Source organism: Orcinus orca, chromosome 1 (assembly GCF_937001465.1).
Source record: "Orcinus orca chromosome 1, mOrcOrc1.1, whole genome shotgun sequence".
NCBI lineage: Eukaryota > Metazoa > Chordata > Mammalia > Artiodactyla > Delphinidae > Orcinus > Orcinus orca.
Window position 1 is genome coordinate 104647589 of NC_064559.1, and position 18385 is coordinate 104665973.

Sequence of the window (18385 nt, forward strand, 5' to 3'; positions counted from 1 at the left end):
CACAGAGAGAAAAGTGAGATTCAGAATGGCTGAGGGATTTGCAGACACACTGTAAGTGCTGGCAGGAATAGAACTGTCTGTCTCCAGAGCCCTGGTCTGTTAGACCAAGTGGCTTTACAGACAAGCTCCAGGTGAGGCTTAAACTTCCTACTACCTGGTATCTCTCCCTGATGCACTGACACGTAAAAATTCCATCCTGTCTACCGCAATGCCCAGAGGATGCCCTAGCTGGGGAAGGCTCTGCTGATCACCCCTAAGCCAGATCTGCCTCAGAGCCCACACACCAGCATCTTGGTAACTTCATTTTTCTCCCAGTACCCATTTAACAGGAAGAGGAAAGTCAAGAAACCTAGGTTTGGGTACTAGTTTCATCACTGCCCCGTGGTCTTTGGTCAAGTCACTGAATTTCTTTGGGCCTCAGTTCCTCTACATATTAAGTAGTGACTGCCAATTCCATCAACAAGGAAAGATAGGGCAATATATGAGATAACCCATGAAAGTCCTTTAAAAATACAGTATTGCCCTCTAGGGCTAATTACTAAATAATAATGAGCTAACGAACACATTGCCTGGCATATGGTAGGCAGACAGTAACTTCAAAATGAATACAAATCCCTGGCACAGAGAAGCAGGGAAAAGAAAGAACCCCTTTTTTCAGAGATGTCTCAAGATAAAAGAAAATGTTGGCCAAATTAAGGAGTGGAGTGGTCTTGGCTTTTTCTGGTATCTGTCAAATAAAGGAGGGGGCTTCTCTCTTTTCTGAGGCCCCCTTTTCCCCAATCCAATAATATTCCTCTTAACCTCTTTTCATTTACCATACTAATTAATTCCTGTATTTTAGACTCATATAGAAATGTACCCTTTCAAAATGCTCTCATATATCATTTCTTTAACTCTTTAGTGCCACCTTGTGAGGTATATATCAATAGAATAAATATTATTCCCACTTGGAAAATGAGGAAACAGGGCATGGCAAATCAACGGACTTGCCCAAGTTTACACAGCAAGTTACTGGCTAAATAGATTAGAATCCAGGTTTTCTGACTCCACTCTGTTTAGGTTTCATACACACACACACACACACACACACACACACACACACACACTCCCCTTCCCACCATCTCTATTTCCCACCCTCTCTATTTAACAAGTGATTTAAAAAGAATGAGAAAATCCAGGGTATCTTCATAAGTAAGGAAGCAAAATGTCCCATCATACTGGTAAGAACACTACCCTGTTTGATCTTTTGAGGGCTTGCTTGCCAGGTAGATAGGAGTGGTTTGGACTCTTAGTTTAAATAGATTCTGGTTTATGGGGAAGAAAGTAATTCATGACTTGCCCCATCTTCCTTTAGTCAGCAAATATTTGAGTATGTCCTGTATGCAAGGTACTAGGGTCCTATGTGCTATATCAGGCAGGAGCTGGAGCTTCGTGGAATATCAGGCAGAGGGACTCCTAAGAAATCAAAACCCTCCAAAGTAATTTTCAGATTCCAGAACAGATGCATGTGGGCTGGAGAACCTTCCCTGCCTATTTGCTCCTGGAGATGTTACATAAATCTCTGGTTTTCTCTCTCATTAACCTGCACCGCTGCACTGCCTCATCTTATCATCCTGCCCCTACCTTCCCTTACTTTGTCTCCCTTTGTCTTGCTACTCATCCCTCTTCCCATAAGCCATACTCCTCCCCTGTCCTGTTCTTCAAGCTTTACTTCTCTCTACCAGGTGAACCTTGTGGCACCTGACTTGGGTTCTATGAACTGAGACTATTTCTGAAGACCAACTCGAAAGTGAGAAATCTCAGAGTAACAACTTATGGGTTCCATTTCTCATTTTCACAGCACTGTCTCCTCAGTGAGCTTGACATTATCGCACACACAAACCACAAAAATAACTCAGATAACTCAATGTCCTTCTTTGGTGGAGATAAGATACGGGTGGGGGGAGCTTCCCTGGTGGCGCAGTGGTTGAGAGACCGCCTGCCGATGCAGGGGACACGGGTTCGTGCCCCGGTCCGCGAAGATCCCACATACCGTGGAGCGGTTGGGTCCGTGAGCCATGGCCGCTGAGCCTGCGTGTGCGGAGCCTGTGCTCCGCAACGGGAGAGGCCACAACAGTGAGAGGCCCGCGTACCGCAAAAAAAAAAAAAGATACTGGGGGTACTCATGGTGGGGTTACCTCCCTAACTGCATCACCATGGATAAGACACAACTGTCAGTAGCTTTATTCTTAAATTGACTATTTTATAAGTAACTCCACTTAAGCGACGAAAAAGTGAGCCATCAGAGATAAGGATTTTGAATTGCTGCCTGCATATTTACTGGGCAAAAACTGTTATCCAAACAGTTGTTTACCTAAAAACAAGCACCTTGGCTTTTGTAGAGTAAATGGGACATAGAGATTTTGACTAGGCACTTCAATCTCTGGAAGAGAGGTCATTAAAAGCATGAGACCTTAATTAGGGCTTCCCTGGTGGCGCCATGGTTGAGAGTTCGCCTGCCGATGCAGGGGACACGGGTTTGTGTCCCGGTCCGGGAGGATCCCACATGCCGCCTGCGCGTCCAAAGCCTGTGCTCCGCAACGGGAGAGGCCACAACAGTGAGAGGCCCGCGTACCGCAAAAAAATTAAAAAAAAGCATGAGACCGTAATTACAATGACGTTTTTAGGGACTTCCCTAGTGGTCCAGTGGTTAAGAGTCCACGCTGCCACGGGAGGGGAGCCCTGGTCAGGGAACTAAGATCCCACATGCCGCGCGGTGTGGCCAAAAGATTGAAAAAAAAAAAATGTTTTTAAAGGGAAAAAATAAAGGACCGGTAATAATGTAATCAGCTCTGTAAATCTTAAATAAAAATATGAATCTTTGATCCTTAATAAAGAAATGCCAACTTCTGGCATAAAACATCCTGAAGGTAAGGCTCATTTCTTAGACTTAAAAAAAATTTTTTTTTGGCTGCACTGCATGGCATGCGGGATCGTAGTTCCCTGACCAGGGCCCCCTGCAGTGGAAGCAAGGAGTCATAACCACTGGACCACCAGGCAAGTCCCTAGACTTCTTGATATTGTTAGCTGAGTAGGCACAATGGAAGCAGGTGAATAATGAGGAGAATGATATTAGAAAAATCTCTGTTCTTATTCCAGAGCTATCTTGCCAAGAGAAAGGCAAGCACAGGTAATCCTGCTTGGAGGAAGGAGGTTTCTGTTTATTTGAAAAGACTATGTAACTTGTAAAACGCTGCATTTAAAACTTGTCTCCCCTAGCCTTAAAAGTAAGGCTGCCTTACTTTTTTTATTATTAAAAAAAAAACAACCAAAACAGAACAGAACTTATTAGATCTTAGCTCTTAGCTGTAATATAGACAAAAGGCTTAGGGCTTCGCATGAGTGTAAGGTGAAGAAACAATGGTAGAGAGTTGAGAGAGGAATGGGGAAAAGGGAGATGGATCAGATGACCCTTCACCTCTTCCCTCTACTTCTTGAACTGCTGATTAATGTAGTGGGAGGATGACAGGAATCCAACCATTTTGTGTAGTGATTTTGTATCCCCAACTTGGAGACAGCAGTCAATCTTATTTACTATTATTAGTCAAATTTCCTTCGATGGTTTACTATATACCAAAGTTCTAAGTGTTTTAAATGTATTCTCTCATTTCATTTAGTCCTTATGCTCCTATGAGGAGGTACTTTATTACTTTTTTTTTTTTTTTTTTTTGCGGTACGTGGGCCTCTCACTGTTGTGGCCTCTCCCGTTGCGGAGCACAGGATCCGGACGTGCAGGCTCAGTGGCCATGGCTCATGGGCCCAGCCGCTCCGTGGCATGTGGGATCTTCCTGGACCGGGGCACGAACCCGTGTCCCCTGCATCGGCAGGCGGACTCTCAACCACTGCACCACCAGGGAAGCCCTACTCTCTTTTTATAGATGAGGAACCTGAGCCACAGAGACTTAATAACATTCCCAAAGCCACATAACTTGACACAGATTTGAGCCTAGGCTATCTGATGCTAGAGAATGTTAATCAACATAAAAGGTCTAAAAAATTTATTACAAAGCACCAAAGAGGGACTGTGATATGATTTGAGCACAGGATAATTTCCTGGTATTAATGACATTATCAGTTTCCACTGCTTTCAAGAGAAGTGAAATTGACACCAGTGGTTAAGAGTCCACGCTTCCACTGCAGGGGGCCCTGGTCAGGGAACTAAGATCCCACATGCCGCGTGGTGCGGCCAAAAGATTGAAAAAAACAAATGACGACTCCTTTTTAAATGAGTCATTTAAAATAAATAAATAAATAAACAAACAAATAAATAAATTTATTTATTTATGGCTGCATTAGGTCTTAGTTGCTGCACGGGGGCTTTCTCCAGTTGCAGCGAGCGGGGGCGACTCTTCGTTGCAGTGTGTGGGCTTCTCATTGCAGTGGCTTCTCTTGTTGCAGAGCACGGCCTCTAGATGCATGGGCTTCAGTAGTTGTGGCATGTGGGCTCTAGAGCACAGGCTCAGTAGTTGTTGCGCACGGGCTTAGTTGCTCTGCGGCATGTGGGATCTTCCCAGCCCAGGGATTGAACAAGAGTCCCCTGCATCGGCAGGTGGATTCTTAACCACTGTGCCACTAGGGAAGTCCCATTGACACCAGAATTTATTATTTGTCTTGACAGACTTTAAATATCCTTTGGGTAGAGGCAATGCCTTCTCTAAGTTTTGTGTAAAGCCAGCTCATGCCTCATCACATAAATTCCCATAAATAGTTATTAACCCCAAAGAAACAAAAACAAATCACTTGTATCTTTTCACAAAATGGATTTTTATTGTAGTCATACATGGTTTCTCAGTACCACAGAAAATTGCAATTTAGGGACAATTTTTGGATGGTTCTTACAGAAATATGATGGGTTTTCAGAAATGAGTTGTTCAGGAATGTGGTTAATGAAAAATAAAAGGGGTCAAGAGAAGAGTCTACAGTATGTGCATCTAATTTTTACTTTTTAAAACTCCTTTAAGCTCTGATAACCCTTTTCTCAAGTAAGATCCCAACAAAATTTGCCAGAAACTGAAGTGATTGTGCTATCAAATACAAGGAATACATTTAGTTATTTGATAAAGAAAACATGAGAGAAGTGTGTTGGAATGGGCTCAGACTTATTCTCAACTCACCACTGGAGTCTTGGTGTCTGTGCCAACAGTTCAGGAATCAGCAGGCTACCTGGAGATGGGTTATAACAAGAAGCACAAAGCCCAAGGCTCTTCTCCAACACCCCTCTGGTCAGTGGAGAAAGCCTGCAGCGAGGCAAGAGGGGAAGTTGCACCATTCTTCTCACCTCTCCATCACCATTTCATCTTCTGCTTGCTAACCTTGATGTAACTTGAGAGCTGTCCTTGCTTCGGCTGTGCAGTCCAGAAGCCAGAACTTCCTCTAGGAAACTGACCAGTAGACTTGAGGTTACTCAAGGGAAAAAAAAAAAAAGCATCTCCAAAACAGAATGTCTTGCTCATGACATTTAACTAGATGAAAGGTTATCATGAATGGAAGAAGCACTGGTCTGATATTTGGGTGCAGAATAGAAGCATCAGTTGAGCACTAAAACATCCAGACTAGAAGGAGAACCCCTTTGTGCGTGTCCCCAGGGTTCTCACTGTGTCTTTTAGCGTTAAACTTGTGAGATCTGTTAAGACTAATATTTCAAGTTTGAAATTTCTAGTCAGGAACCCAGAAGTTTTAAGGGCAAGGCTACTATCAACTCAGAACCATGTTCTATCAGCACCTCTTATCTAAACTCTTGAAACTGCCTCAGAACTTGTATTGTGCCTCTAGTCTTTTCTTTATCCAGTCTACTCTCCAAAGTGGCACCAACTTTCTAAGATACAGATTATATCCTGTTGCATACTCTCCCCTCTTCTGCTTTAAAACCTTTCTTTTGCTTACAGAATAATACAGATTAAAATTCAAGGCCCTTCATAATGTGGCCTCCTAATAATACTTGTATTTTTGTTCTGAGAACTGGTTTGAGCTGTGTGTGTGTATACATATAAACGTAGTATATGTATATATGCTATTATCCTCATTTAAAGAATGAAGAAACCAAGCTATAGAGAAGTTAAGTGACTTGCTAAGATCACAAAAGCTAGTTAGGGTCTTAGCTGGGATTCAAACCCAGCTCTAGAATCTGTGCCCTTCAGTACCACACAATACTCTCACTTGTCTGGTTCTATCTCCCACCAACCATGCAGCCTATGTGCCTTCCATGCCCAACCACTCACTGTTCCCTAAACATGTCCTGCGCTTCCATACCTTTATGCTTTTGCTCTTATTATGTCCTATGTCTGAAATGATAGAGGACATTTGTCTGATGAAATCCCTTTTATCCTTTAAGGCTGAGGATTAAAAGCCACCTTTTCTGTGAAGCTTTCCCAAACTCTCCTCCATGCTGAACTAATCACCCCCATCATTATTATCACTTTGTCCTAGTGCTATTTTAGCACCATATTATTATTAATTAGGTACTCTATACATTATTGATGCCAAAACAGACTGTGAGTTATTTAGGGTGGGACTAACACTTACTCATCTTGGCTCTCCAGGGTTTACCACAGAGGCTGACACCTAGTAGGTACCCAATAAAGGTATACGGAATAAATGAAGTAATTAAAATAGCTACCCATTGGCAAGAAAGCCTTCTCTATAACACAGTTTTGGGGGTATTACTTATAAGTATGCTGGACTCGTTCTCAGGATACAGATCTATAGCAGATTGAGGGTTGGAGAAATGACCAGGTACCTTATTATTACCACAGCTGTGCAGTCTTAGACCTGGAAGATTCTAGGCTTAGAAAATTTAAATTCCAAACTCCTTTGCGAAAGAAGAAAATAGTGAAGTAGAGGGAAAGGAGCAGAAGCTAAATTCATCTATTCCTCTACTGAACACCTCTGTTAATACTGGCACCTCTGTCTAGCCTGGCACCTCTGTCTAGCCTGGCTCTTTGGCCAGTTGGACAGGAGACACTTTGAGGCCAGAAAACAAGTGTCAGGAAATGAGGCAGCATTGCCTTTCTTTTTTGAAAGATAACACAGAAGTTATTCATTAGGGACTTTTAGTAAGAATGAAACAAATATGCTGGGAAACCCTATAGGAATTTATGAGGTGATCTTTGCTTCACATGAGACTCCTACATGTGCAAAGGAAAGGAGTAACTTTCCTGAAATTATACTTAAAGATCCTCCTCTGTGTATCAACAAGACCCCACATTCTTTTTTTTTTTTAATTTTAGGTATCTATTCTTTTTTTAAAAAAATAATTTTATTTATTTATTTATTATTTTTGGCTGTGTTGGGTCTTCGTTGCTGTGCACAGGCTTTCTCTAGTTGCAGTGAGCAGGGCTACTCTTTGTTGCAGTGTGTGGGCTTCTCACTGGGGTGGCTTCCTTGTTGCGGAGCATGGGCTCTAGGCGCACAGGCTTCAGTAGTTGTGGCTGGTGGGCTCTAGAGCGCAGGCTCAGTAGTTGTGGCGCACGGGCTTAGCTGTTCCGCAGCATGTGGGATCTTCCTGGACCAGGGCTTGAACCCGTGTCCCCTGCAATGGCAGGCAGATTCTTAACCACGGCGCCACCAGGGAAGCCCAAGACCCCACATTCTTGACTGCAAAGAGAAAACACTATATTTGCCAGGTCTAATTTTGTCCCCCAGGGCCATTGTGGCTTTTTAAAAAGTATCTATTTGGGGACTCTGATGAGTCATTGCAGAATGCTTTAAAAATTATAGGTGATGAACATATTGGTATCTGTACCCCAAACTTTAGACTATGTTTAAAAACAACAAAAAAGAATGATTTTTCTTTTCTAGATTTGTTTTAAATCAGTCTTACTTAAAAAGCAAACTCAAAAATCCCCTTCCCCTGTGGTACTATAATCCAATTCAATTCAGCTCAGTTCAATTAAATTTAACCAGTATTTACTGAGCATCCATTATGCGGTAGGCACTGAACTAGGTGTTCATATGAACACTTGTTATGACTCCTAACTTTAAGGGGCTCTCAGAGACATACACAATCACAATGCAACATGAGAGATGGTATAAACAGTGATGATCTAGTGGATTAGCACTATTGCTTGCCTTGGTTTGTGCTGTCATCAAGGGTGCTTTCCCAGCTCTATGTAGAGAAGGAAGGTGGGCAGAAAAAATCCCTGATTTTAAAAAGTCAACCTCAAAAAGTCTTGCATCACACATTGAAAAAGAAGTGTCTTCACTTTTAAGTCTTTGGTAAGGGACTAGACACTAACATTTATAGGATTTTAAATTTTAATTACTAAAATAATTGAGCTGAACAACTGTGTTCCTAAACAAAGCTACATATTATAACAAAACTCTATCTATCTATCTATCTCTCTCCTCTTTTTTTTACTATACTCCACAGATAGAAATTACATGTGAGTTTCTTATTATAACAAAGACATTGCGGGAATTTAGAATCAAATCTGAAGAGTGGTATGATGAAAAAAATGAATGGACATTCTGGGGGGCAGGAAAATAGAAAAAGACTTACAGGAAAATAATGAGAAAAAAACCTGAGACATTTGCCTTAATGGAGTAATAAGCTTCTAATTATAGCCAAATACTTAGCTGGAACATAGGAATTAGTGAGAGAGAGGGATAAGATGGAACTTTTATTTTTTTTTTAAGACTTATTATTATTTATTTTATTTTTGGCCTTGTCGGGTCTTAGTTGCGGCACACGGGATCTTTTGTTGCAGCACACGGGATCTTTTGTTGCGGTGCGTGGGCTTCTCTCTAGTTGTGGTGTGCAGGTTTTCTCTTCTCTAGTTGTGGCCCACGGGCTCCAGAGCACGCAGGCTCTAGCTGGGGCATGTGAGCTCAGTAGTTGTGGTGCGTGGGCTTAGTTGCCCTGCAGCATGTGGGATCTTGGTTCCCTGACCAGGGATGGAACCCATGTCCCCTGCATTGTAAGGCAGATTCTTTACTACTGGACCACCAGGGAAGTCCCAAGATGGAACTTTTTCTTTTTTTAACATCTTTATTGGAGTATAATTGCTTTACAATGTTGTGTTAGTTTCTGCTGTATAACAAAGTGAATCAGCTGTATGTATACATATATCCCCATATCCCCTCCCTCTTGCGTCTCCCTCCCACCCTCCCTATCCCACCCCTCTAGGTGGTCACAAAGCACCGAGCTGATCTCCCTGTGCTATGCAGTATCTTCCCACTAGCTGCCTATTTTACATTTGGTAGTGTATATATGTCAGTGTTACTCTCTCACTTCGTCCCAGCTTACCCTTCCCCCTCCCCGTGTCCTCAAGTCCATTCTTTACATCTGTGTCTTTATTCCTGTCCTGCCTCTAGGTTCATCGGAAGCTTTTTTTTTTTTTTTAGATTCCATATATATGTGTCAGCATACGGTGTTTGTGTTTCTCTTTCTGACTGACTTCACTCTGTATGACAGACTCTAGGTCCATCCACCTCACTACAGATAACTCAATTTCGCTTCTTTTTATGGCTGAGTGATATTCCATCGTATATATGGGCCACATCTTCTTTATCCATTCACCAAGACGGAACTTTTAATACCTCAGAATACTGATTACAGTTGTCAGAGCTACCGCTGTGTTTTATACCTCTTTGCTTTTTGCATACACTATTCCCTCTGTCTAGAAAGCTGTCTCATCCCTCTCGCATTTTATCTAGTGGAACGATGCATCTTTTAAAACCCAACTCGCTCTCACAATATTCCTCTAGGAATTTATTTGTTTACATGTCTATTTTCCATGTAAGCCTATGAGTTTTTTGAGGGTACAAGTAATACATGAATACATTCCTTTTGTAAAAGTTTTAAATAGTATACATAAAGCTCAAGTCTTCCATGACTCTTCTTCTCCCCATTAGTCTCTCTAGAGATAACAATTTGATCAACAGACATTTATTAAGCACCTATGTGCCAGGCACTGTTCCAGAAGCTGTGAATATAGCAGTAAGTGAAGTAAAAAAATTCTGCTCTCATGGAATTTATATTCCACTGGGGAAGGAGGGAAGATAAGCAAAATTGATAAGTAAAATATAATAATAATGGTGAAAACATATCACTTACTATATGCGAGGTACTATTGTAATGAGATAGAAACTATCCTATTTTACAAAGAAATTGAGGCACAGGAATCAAGTCTTATATCTTGAAAGTGACCAGGTTGGGATGCAAACCCAGACAATCTTGTTCTCTTATTCAAGAGAACTCTCTCTAGTATGTTAGATGAAGAAAATGCTATGGAGAAAAATAAAGCAGGTTTGAAGGAGACTTGGAGGTGATAGTGGTGGTGTGAGATTTTAAATCTAGTGGTCAAGGAAGACCTCACTGAGAAACTGACACTTGAGCCAAGACTTGAATAAGGCAATGGAAGACATATCTGGGAGAGGAGCAAGCACAAGGGGTCCAAGGCCTGGTATGTTCAGGGAACAGGAAGGAGGCTGGTGTGGCTGGAGTGAAGTTGGGTAGTAAGAGATGAGATTAGAGAGATTAAGGGAAGGGGATGGAGGGGAGTGTGAAGATGAGATCATGTAAGGCCTGGTAAGGATTGTAAGGATTTTGATTTTTACTTTAAGTAAGATGGGAAATATCTGGAGGGTTTTGTGCAGAGATGTGACATGCCCTGAATTACGTATTTTCTCAGGATCGCTCTACTGCTGTATTGAGAACAGACTATAGGGGTTAAGGGTAAGGCAGTTGTAATGATCCCGATGGGAAGTGATGGTGGCATGAACCAGGTTGGTAGTGGTGAGGGGGCATCAGATTCTGGACACACTTTGAAGGGAAGGATCACAAGATTTACTGGTAAATCAGGATGTAGGTGAGAGAAAGAGGGGAGTCATGAAGACAACAAGGTTTTTGGCCTAAGAAATAAGAAGAATGGATAAGTCTGAGGGGTATTATATTTAAGAAGAAATATCAGAAGCTTGGTTTGATCATTGTAAAATATGGATGTTTATTAGACATTCAAGTGGAAGTGTCAAATAGTTAGATATATAAATCTGGAGTCTGGGGGAGAAGCTCAGACTAAAAATAGAGGTTCTCAGTGGGGAAGGGTGTGATTTTATGCCCAGAGGACATCTGGCAATGTCTGGAAACATTTTTGGTTGCCATAACTGCTGGGGTGCTACTGGCATCTGGTGTGTAGAGGCCAGGGATGTTGCTGACCATCCTATAATGCACAGGACAGTTCCCCACAACAAAGAACTGTCTGTCCTCAAATACTAACAGTGCTGAAGTTGAAAAACTCTAGACTAGAGATGTAAATCTGGGAGTCATTAGACGATAAAATTTAAAGCCACGAGGCTACATGGGAGTGAAGTGCAGACAAGAAGAGAGGTAGTCCAAGGACAGAGTTCCAGGGATTCCAAAAACAGGAGAAATGAACAAAAGAGACAGAGAAGGAATGGCAAGTGAGGGAGGAGGACTAGGCGAGTACAGTCTCGGGAAGCTAAGTGACAAAAGTCTTTCAAAATGAAGGAACTGATCAACTGTGTCAAATGCTGCTGCAAGTAAAATGAGTACTAAAAGGTGACTCTGACTTTAGCCATGTGGAGATCCCTGGAACCACAACAGAAGCAATTGTGGGGATTGATGGGCATGAAAGCCTGAATGGAGTGGCTTAAGAGAAGAGGTAAGGTTTAAAAGAAGGTGGAGGTTTAAGAGAATATATAAGGAGAGGAATCAGAGGCAGTGAGTAAAAACAACTCTTGAAGAATTTTGCTATAAAAGAGAACAGAGAAATAGTATAGAATGTGGAAAGAGATAGGAGGTTAATAGAAGGTTTTTAAAGATGGGGAAAAATCCTAGCATGTTTCTATGCTTCTGTGAATGATCCAATAGAGTGGGAAAAACCCATTCAGGATTGAGAGAGGAGCAGGTTTGGAGTGATGCCCTGGGGTAGGTGAGGGGATGCAATCTGGTGCCCCAGTAGGAAGGCTGGGCTTAGCCAGGAGCATTCTCCACTGTGATGTGAAGGCAGAGGATAGCAGCAGTAGTGGGAGCTGTGCAAGTTCTCTTCTAATGACTTCTCTTACCAGTTAATGTACACCTCGAGTAATATCTTCTTGATGTGTGTATCCTTAGTATAAAGTAGATGTTGAATTAAGTATTTGCTGAAGGAATACATGAATCAGATTCATATTTTTTAAAGAAGTTAAGACCTCAGCTTAAATGTCACCTATCATGCTATACTTTTGCTAAATATTCAACAGCAATTTTGTCAGGAGTAAGGAAAAAGTCTGGCTTTCAACATTTATGTCAGAAAATATTAGGAATCTCACACACACACATCATCTTGCTCCTCACTGGTTGTATATACTTTACCCAGAAAGAACTCATTATTTCTCAAATGGGCTGTACCTTTCCCCACCACCTCCTGTCCTCAATTATGCTGTTTTCTCAGTCCTGAATGCTCTTTCTTCCTATGGAAATCCAACTTACTCTTTAAGGTCTAGCACAAATGCTCTCTCCACTGTGAAGCATTTCCTGATTACTCTGCCAGAGTTAATTATATCTATTTTGGATGCATTTTATTTAACTTACATACATTAACACTTCTCAAATTTCTGTTCCTAAGAACCCCTAACAACAGAAGACAATGAATCTATTAGTCCTGAGGGTACAGTCCAAATTGGTTTACCAGCTTACATCTTTCTTTGAGGTCTGGTATTTTGTTTTAAAAATACATAACAATTTTGTTATTTTTCATAAAAGGACCTTTTAAATTTCAACATAAACATATTTTTGACAAGGAATTTAAATTAAATTCCAGTTAAATTATTTAATTCTACCCCTGAACATCCCCTCTCCCCGGCAATTCTAAGAAAACAGACACTCCAAAAGATGTGTCATGTTTATTTGGTGCCTTTGTGTGTCTCTGGTACTAATCATATCCTAATTTGAGAAATACAGATTTGTTTAAGTCCCCTATCTGGACATAAGATCATCAAAGATAGGGACATCTTATTTTCTTTGTATTTTAGGCCCTGCTTTGGAAGTGTACTTTATATAAAGCAGCTACTTAATAAATATCTTCCCTCTTGCTCCCAAACAGTATAATCATAACATTCTGTCAATATCCTTGGCTCACATTTTTTTCTTGCTGCTCTCTGACTGAAGCAATAGTAATAGCAATAGTAAACAAAACAAAACAAAAAACCAACAACTCAAATATCTGTGGACAGGTGAATGGAGAAGCAAGCTGTGGTATGTTCACACAGTGGAATGGTACACAGCACTGACAAAGGAATGAACAAGGTTACATGGAACAATACAGATGAATCTTAGAAGCATGTTGAGTGAAAAAGTATGATACAATTTTTTTATTAAGCTCAAAAATAAGTAAAACTAAACAATGCGTTGTTTAGAATTAGTGATAAAAATACAACTCTCCCCATCAAAGCAAGGGAATTAAACACAAAATTTAGGATAGTGCTTACTTGTCGTAGGGAGATAAAGGATGTAATTTCAGCAGATCACACAGATAGATCCATGTTATTGGCAATTTTCTAGTCCTTAGGTGAAGGATCCAAGAGTATTCATTATATTTTTTAACTTATATTTACACATACTCTTTAATAAAAACATTATATTAAGATAGAATTAAGAAAAAAAGTTATATCTATAGGGTTTCTATACTCTGAAGTTTCTCACAATCTTTAGCATGCTAATGTGACTATCTCTCCTTTCCAGGAGGATACAGTGATTTTTCCAAACTTAGCTGGCTAAGAATCTTTTTAAATGGAATATCTATCGATATCTCCCCAAACAAATTTTCTATAGAACAGACCTTGGGAAACACTGAATTAAGATATAAAATATTTCCTTGATTATAACCAATTCCATTGAGGTTACTTTACCCTATGATACCTTCTTACAAACAGTGTAACTGCCTATTAAAAACTGTAGCTACTCCTTCCCAGTTCCCACCTTAGTACTGGACACCTGATTTATGAAAAAACAAAAAGCAAAGCAAAGCAAAACAAATAAATAGGAGCCCTTGGTCCTACTTCCTCTCCCCCTGTGAAGATACAGAACAAAAAAGCAACCAATGGGATTCTGCATGTATCCAGCACTGTGCCTGTGTCATTCACTGGAGTATCACGCGAGGAGAAAAGACTATCCTCATAGTCCACAGGGCAAGAGATGGACTCCTCAAAGACTGAACTGCCTGTCGTATCAGTTACGTAAAGATACGAAAGGTTATCATCTGAGAATGAAGAGAGCTACAGATGTACTTTCTCACCACTGGGAACATTCAAGACCACGTCCATTTGTCAGAGCAACCACAACTAGAGGAGTAGAATGGTGACCGCCATACCAAAACAAACAAACAAACAAACAACCCCCCCAAACCCAACAGGAAACAAAGCTCCAAATTACCTATCTGTAGCAAACATGGATGTTGAAGACTCTGTGCAAGTCTATTAATTATAGAGGTACTGAGTCTGGAGGCTTCAAAGGGGAAATTTGTGTGAGCACAAATGGAAACCAAGTTACTAAAGCTTTTTCTCCAAAGACCACAAAAGTCACCTGGCAATTGGACTACCGTCAGAGTAAATTTTACCACTGCCCCAGTATATTCCTACCTGGCATGATAATATAATTCTGCTCTCGAATTACGTTAAAGTAGTTTTCAAAACAAGTGATTTGGAAGTATGGGTGACAATAGAGGTGGTGACAATGAGTATCCAAAGTCTTTTTTTTTTTTTTTTTTTTTTGCAGTACGCGGGCCTCTCACTGTTGTGGCCTCTCCCGTTGCGGAGCACAGGCTCCGGACGCGCTGGCTCAGTGGCCATGGCTCACGGGCCCAGCCGCTCCGCGGCGTGTGGGATCTTCCCGGACCAGGGCACGGACCCGTGTCCCCTGCATCGGCAGGCGGACTCTCAACCACTGCGCCACCAGGGAAGCCCCCAAAGTCTTTTTTACTTTATTTTCCCCAAATGTAATAGTAATAACAACAGCAGCAGCAAGCAACACATATTAAGTCAGCGCTTACCCTGCGCCAGATTCTCCTCTAATATTTTATATATATCACCCAATCATCATAACAGTGATATAAGGAGCTATTATTACCTCCATTTTACAGTTGAGAAAACTGAGGCCCAAAAAAGTTAGATAATTTGCCTAAGGTCATACAAGTGGACATATGGCAAAACTAGGATTTAAAAAAGGTAGTCAGTCTGTCACTAGAGGCCTTGCTCTTAATTGCTGTGCTACACTGCCTCTTAGACCAAAGAGTACAATAAGGTGATTTATAAATAACAGGTCTCATTCAAGCCCAGAAGTTCTAATGATAATCCTAGTGAAAGAACTTATGTCCTAAAGGACGCATCATTCAATTGGGGAAGGTAATACAGTTTTGCAGGAGTGTGTAGAGGATAATCAACTACATACTTTACTACTTAATAATCCCAAGGGACATCAACTGACCTTTAAAAATTTGTACAACATCTTCCTCATCATTAAAAAACATTAAAATGTAGATAACATAGGAAATAAAGAAGTAAATGAGTCTCTCGTGTGTCACTACACAGGATTAGCATTTTTGAGCTTTTCCTTTCATTTAAAGTTTTTTATTGTCTAACCCATCAAATCCTGAAACAAATATGCAAACACTGGATAGGGTCTTACATACCACACAAAAAGGCACATCCTATAAACTTGTAAAAGATAATATAATTTTCCTAAACTGCAACCTTCTGGCTGCAAGAGACAGAAACCCATTCAAACTAGCTTAAGCAAAAGAAAAAAAGTGTACTCAACGACATGGGGGTGGGGGTCTATCACTGAACCAGTGTAAGATCAGTGCCTCATAAGGGGCTGGAATCTGGAACTGGAGGCTGCTTTGAAACCAGACAGTACATACCTCTCTGAATCTGTCTCTATTTCTGACTTTTTCATTTATTGGTCTCTTCTTTTAGCTTTGCATTATTCATCTGCTTCTTTCTTCTTTCTTTTGAGTTGAAGTAAAATATTTTTAACTAATTTTCTCCATACAAATTGATGATTTTTTCTTTTCTTTAATCTATTTTTAAAAAATTATTAGTTTTATTTATTTTTTGGCTGCGTTTGTTGTTGCGTGCAGGCTTTCTCTAGTTGTGGCGACTAGGGGCCACTCTTCGTTGCAGTGCGCAGGCTTCTCATTGCGGTGGCTTCTCTCATTGCAGAGCACGGGCTCTAGGTGCGTGGGCTTCTGTAGTTGTGGCTCACAGGCTCTAGAGCACAGGCTCAGTGGTTGTGGTGCTCGGGCTTAGTTGCTCCGGGCTTAGTTGCTCTGTGGCATGTGGGATCTTCCTGGACCAGGGCTCAAACCTGTGTCCCCAGCATTGGCAGGCAGATTCTTAACCGCTGCACCACCAGGGAAGTCCCAAATTGATGATTTTTTAAAATTTGTTTATTTTTAAGAATCAGGAGCAGTTAACTTCAGGGTTGGAAGGGCATGGTGTGAAGCTATAAACGTAAAATTTTTCTGGCTAGGAAATTAGTATTTAGGCATCTTAAAAATGTTAATATTCTCTGATGCAGTAATTTCATCTCAACATTGCTAGTAGTGCATTGAATCTAGGATCCCAAAAATCTGAACCTGAATTCTAGCTTTGCACTTCCTTGCTCTATGACCTAAGGCAAACTACTTAATTGTCTTCACTTAATGTTTCAGTTTCTTCACTTGAAAATTGGAACCACAAGAATATTACCTTTCGGATCATGAAGATTAAATGAGATAATATATGAAATGAAGTCAGAAGATTGTCTGGCATATAGTACATGCCCAATTACTATTATCCCAAGTGAACAAATGGACAAGTGTGTAAAGATGTATATAAAATCATGTTTGTTATAGCACTGTTTATAAGAGTAAAAAAAATATAAACAATGAATATCAAAAAATATTTGTTTTGTTCACTGCCATATATCTAGTCTCAAGATAGCTCTTGGAATACATAGGTGCTCAGTAAGTACTTGCTGAGTGAACAAAAAACTGAGGATTGGTTAAATAAGTTGTGGCACAATTGGACAATAGAATGCTATTCAGTTATTAAAAATGACATATATAAGTATTTTCATTGAAAGTACACGTATAGTATATTCCACTTTATTTAAACATACATGTGTATACATTAATAGGAAAAAACCTAAAAGGGCATACATCAAGATGGTTGATATTTCCAATGGTGTGATGGTGGTAGTATGAATATTTTTATTATCTTATTTTTGCTTAACTGTATTAAACTTTTTTCCTATAAGGAGTACGTATTGATTTTGTAACAAAACGCTATTTTTAATTAAAAAATATGTTTCAATGTACAAATAAATTGGAATCAGGGGACACAGATTTGAATCTTGGGTTAAATTTAGTTTTTTAAAAGAGCATCTTGTTACAGTTATTCATTTATATGCCTATTTTTCCATTAGACACTGAGATCTTTAACGACATAGAATATGTCTTCATCTTTCTAACACCTTGCACAGTACTTTACACATAACAGTGCTCAATAAATGCTTGTCAGTGACAGGTGATACACTCCATCACAGCTCTTGGCAATGGTGTTTTAACACTTTGGTTACAGGAGAAAAGTAAACTCTCCCAAAAATCTCTACCAAGAGATGGTAGATGGTGATGGTTCCAACAGTTTCAAAACTGATTCTGAAATACCTACAAGTGAAGAAGTGTCCTCTGAATTCCTCTTCCTTTGAAATGTAAATTCTGTCACAGGATCCTAATTTTTCAGTAAATAATTCAGAGATCAAACCAACTCGTGGTTATAGGAGAAGGTCCAAGTCTCTAGTGTTACTTGTTTAGGTAGAAATCTATAAAGAACCTGTTGATAATATGAATCGGCATCCTCCCAGCTTCAAATCTATCTACAGAAATTCAAAATGCTGTTTTCTAAGCTCTAAACTGTACTCTCTACAAAAAAAACACTGATGTCCTGACTTTGTCAGAATTATATTATTACCAAAGCTCAGGCATCATCTCGGGTAGTAATGAAACTAACAGCTGCCACTAGTTAATCAAGTTAGTCATTTTTATCCAAAGGGCAACACTGTCTTAAATCTCATTCTTAATTATCTCTGGATGACAGAAATCTTTAAACAAAACTAAATGATTCCTTACTTTTATACTGTTTTTTCTCTGCTTTGGTTTACAATATTTTTTAGTAGGCAGAAAGCTTCACATATTTTCCATTTGATAAAAACATATTTTGCTATCTTGTGACATTTATAAGTAAGGGATTTAAAAAAATTATAGCTAGGGCTTCCCTGGTGGCGCAGTGGTTGAGAGTCCGCCTCCCGATGCAGGGGACGCGGGTTCGTGCCCCGGTCTGGGAAGATCACACATGCCGCGGAGCGGCT

The 18385-nt window shown here is 40.2% G+C and overlaps 1 protein-coding gene across 4 annotated transcripts in view; it reads right to left on the reverse strand.

The window, feature by feature from the left end:
- The window catches only part of VPS45 (vacuolar protein sorting 45 homolog), a 79355-nt gene that overhangs the window by 6475 nt on the left and 54495 nt on the right, over positions 1 to 18385 (reverse strand). For 2 of the 4 annotated variants that reach the window (XM_033415589.2, XM_004285132.3), the window contains one exon: positions 4780 to 5420. The exons of the other annotated variants lie outside the window; for them this stretch is intronic. In XM_033415589.2, the coding sequence (XP_033271480.1) occupies positions 5333 to 5420 (88 nt within the window). In that variant the 3' untranslated portion in view covers positions 4780 to 5332. Of the gene's footprint in view, positions 1 to 4779; positions 5421 to 18385 lie in introns of those variants that run through there. 4 annotated transcript variants of the gene reach the window in all.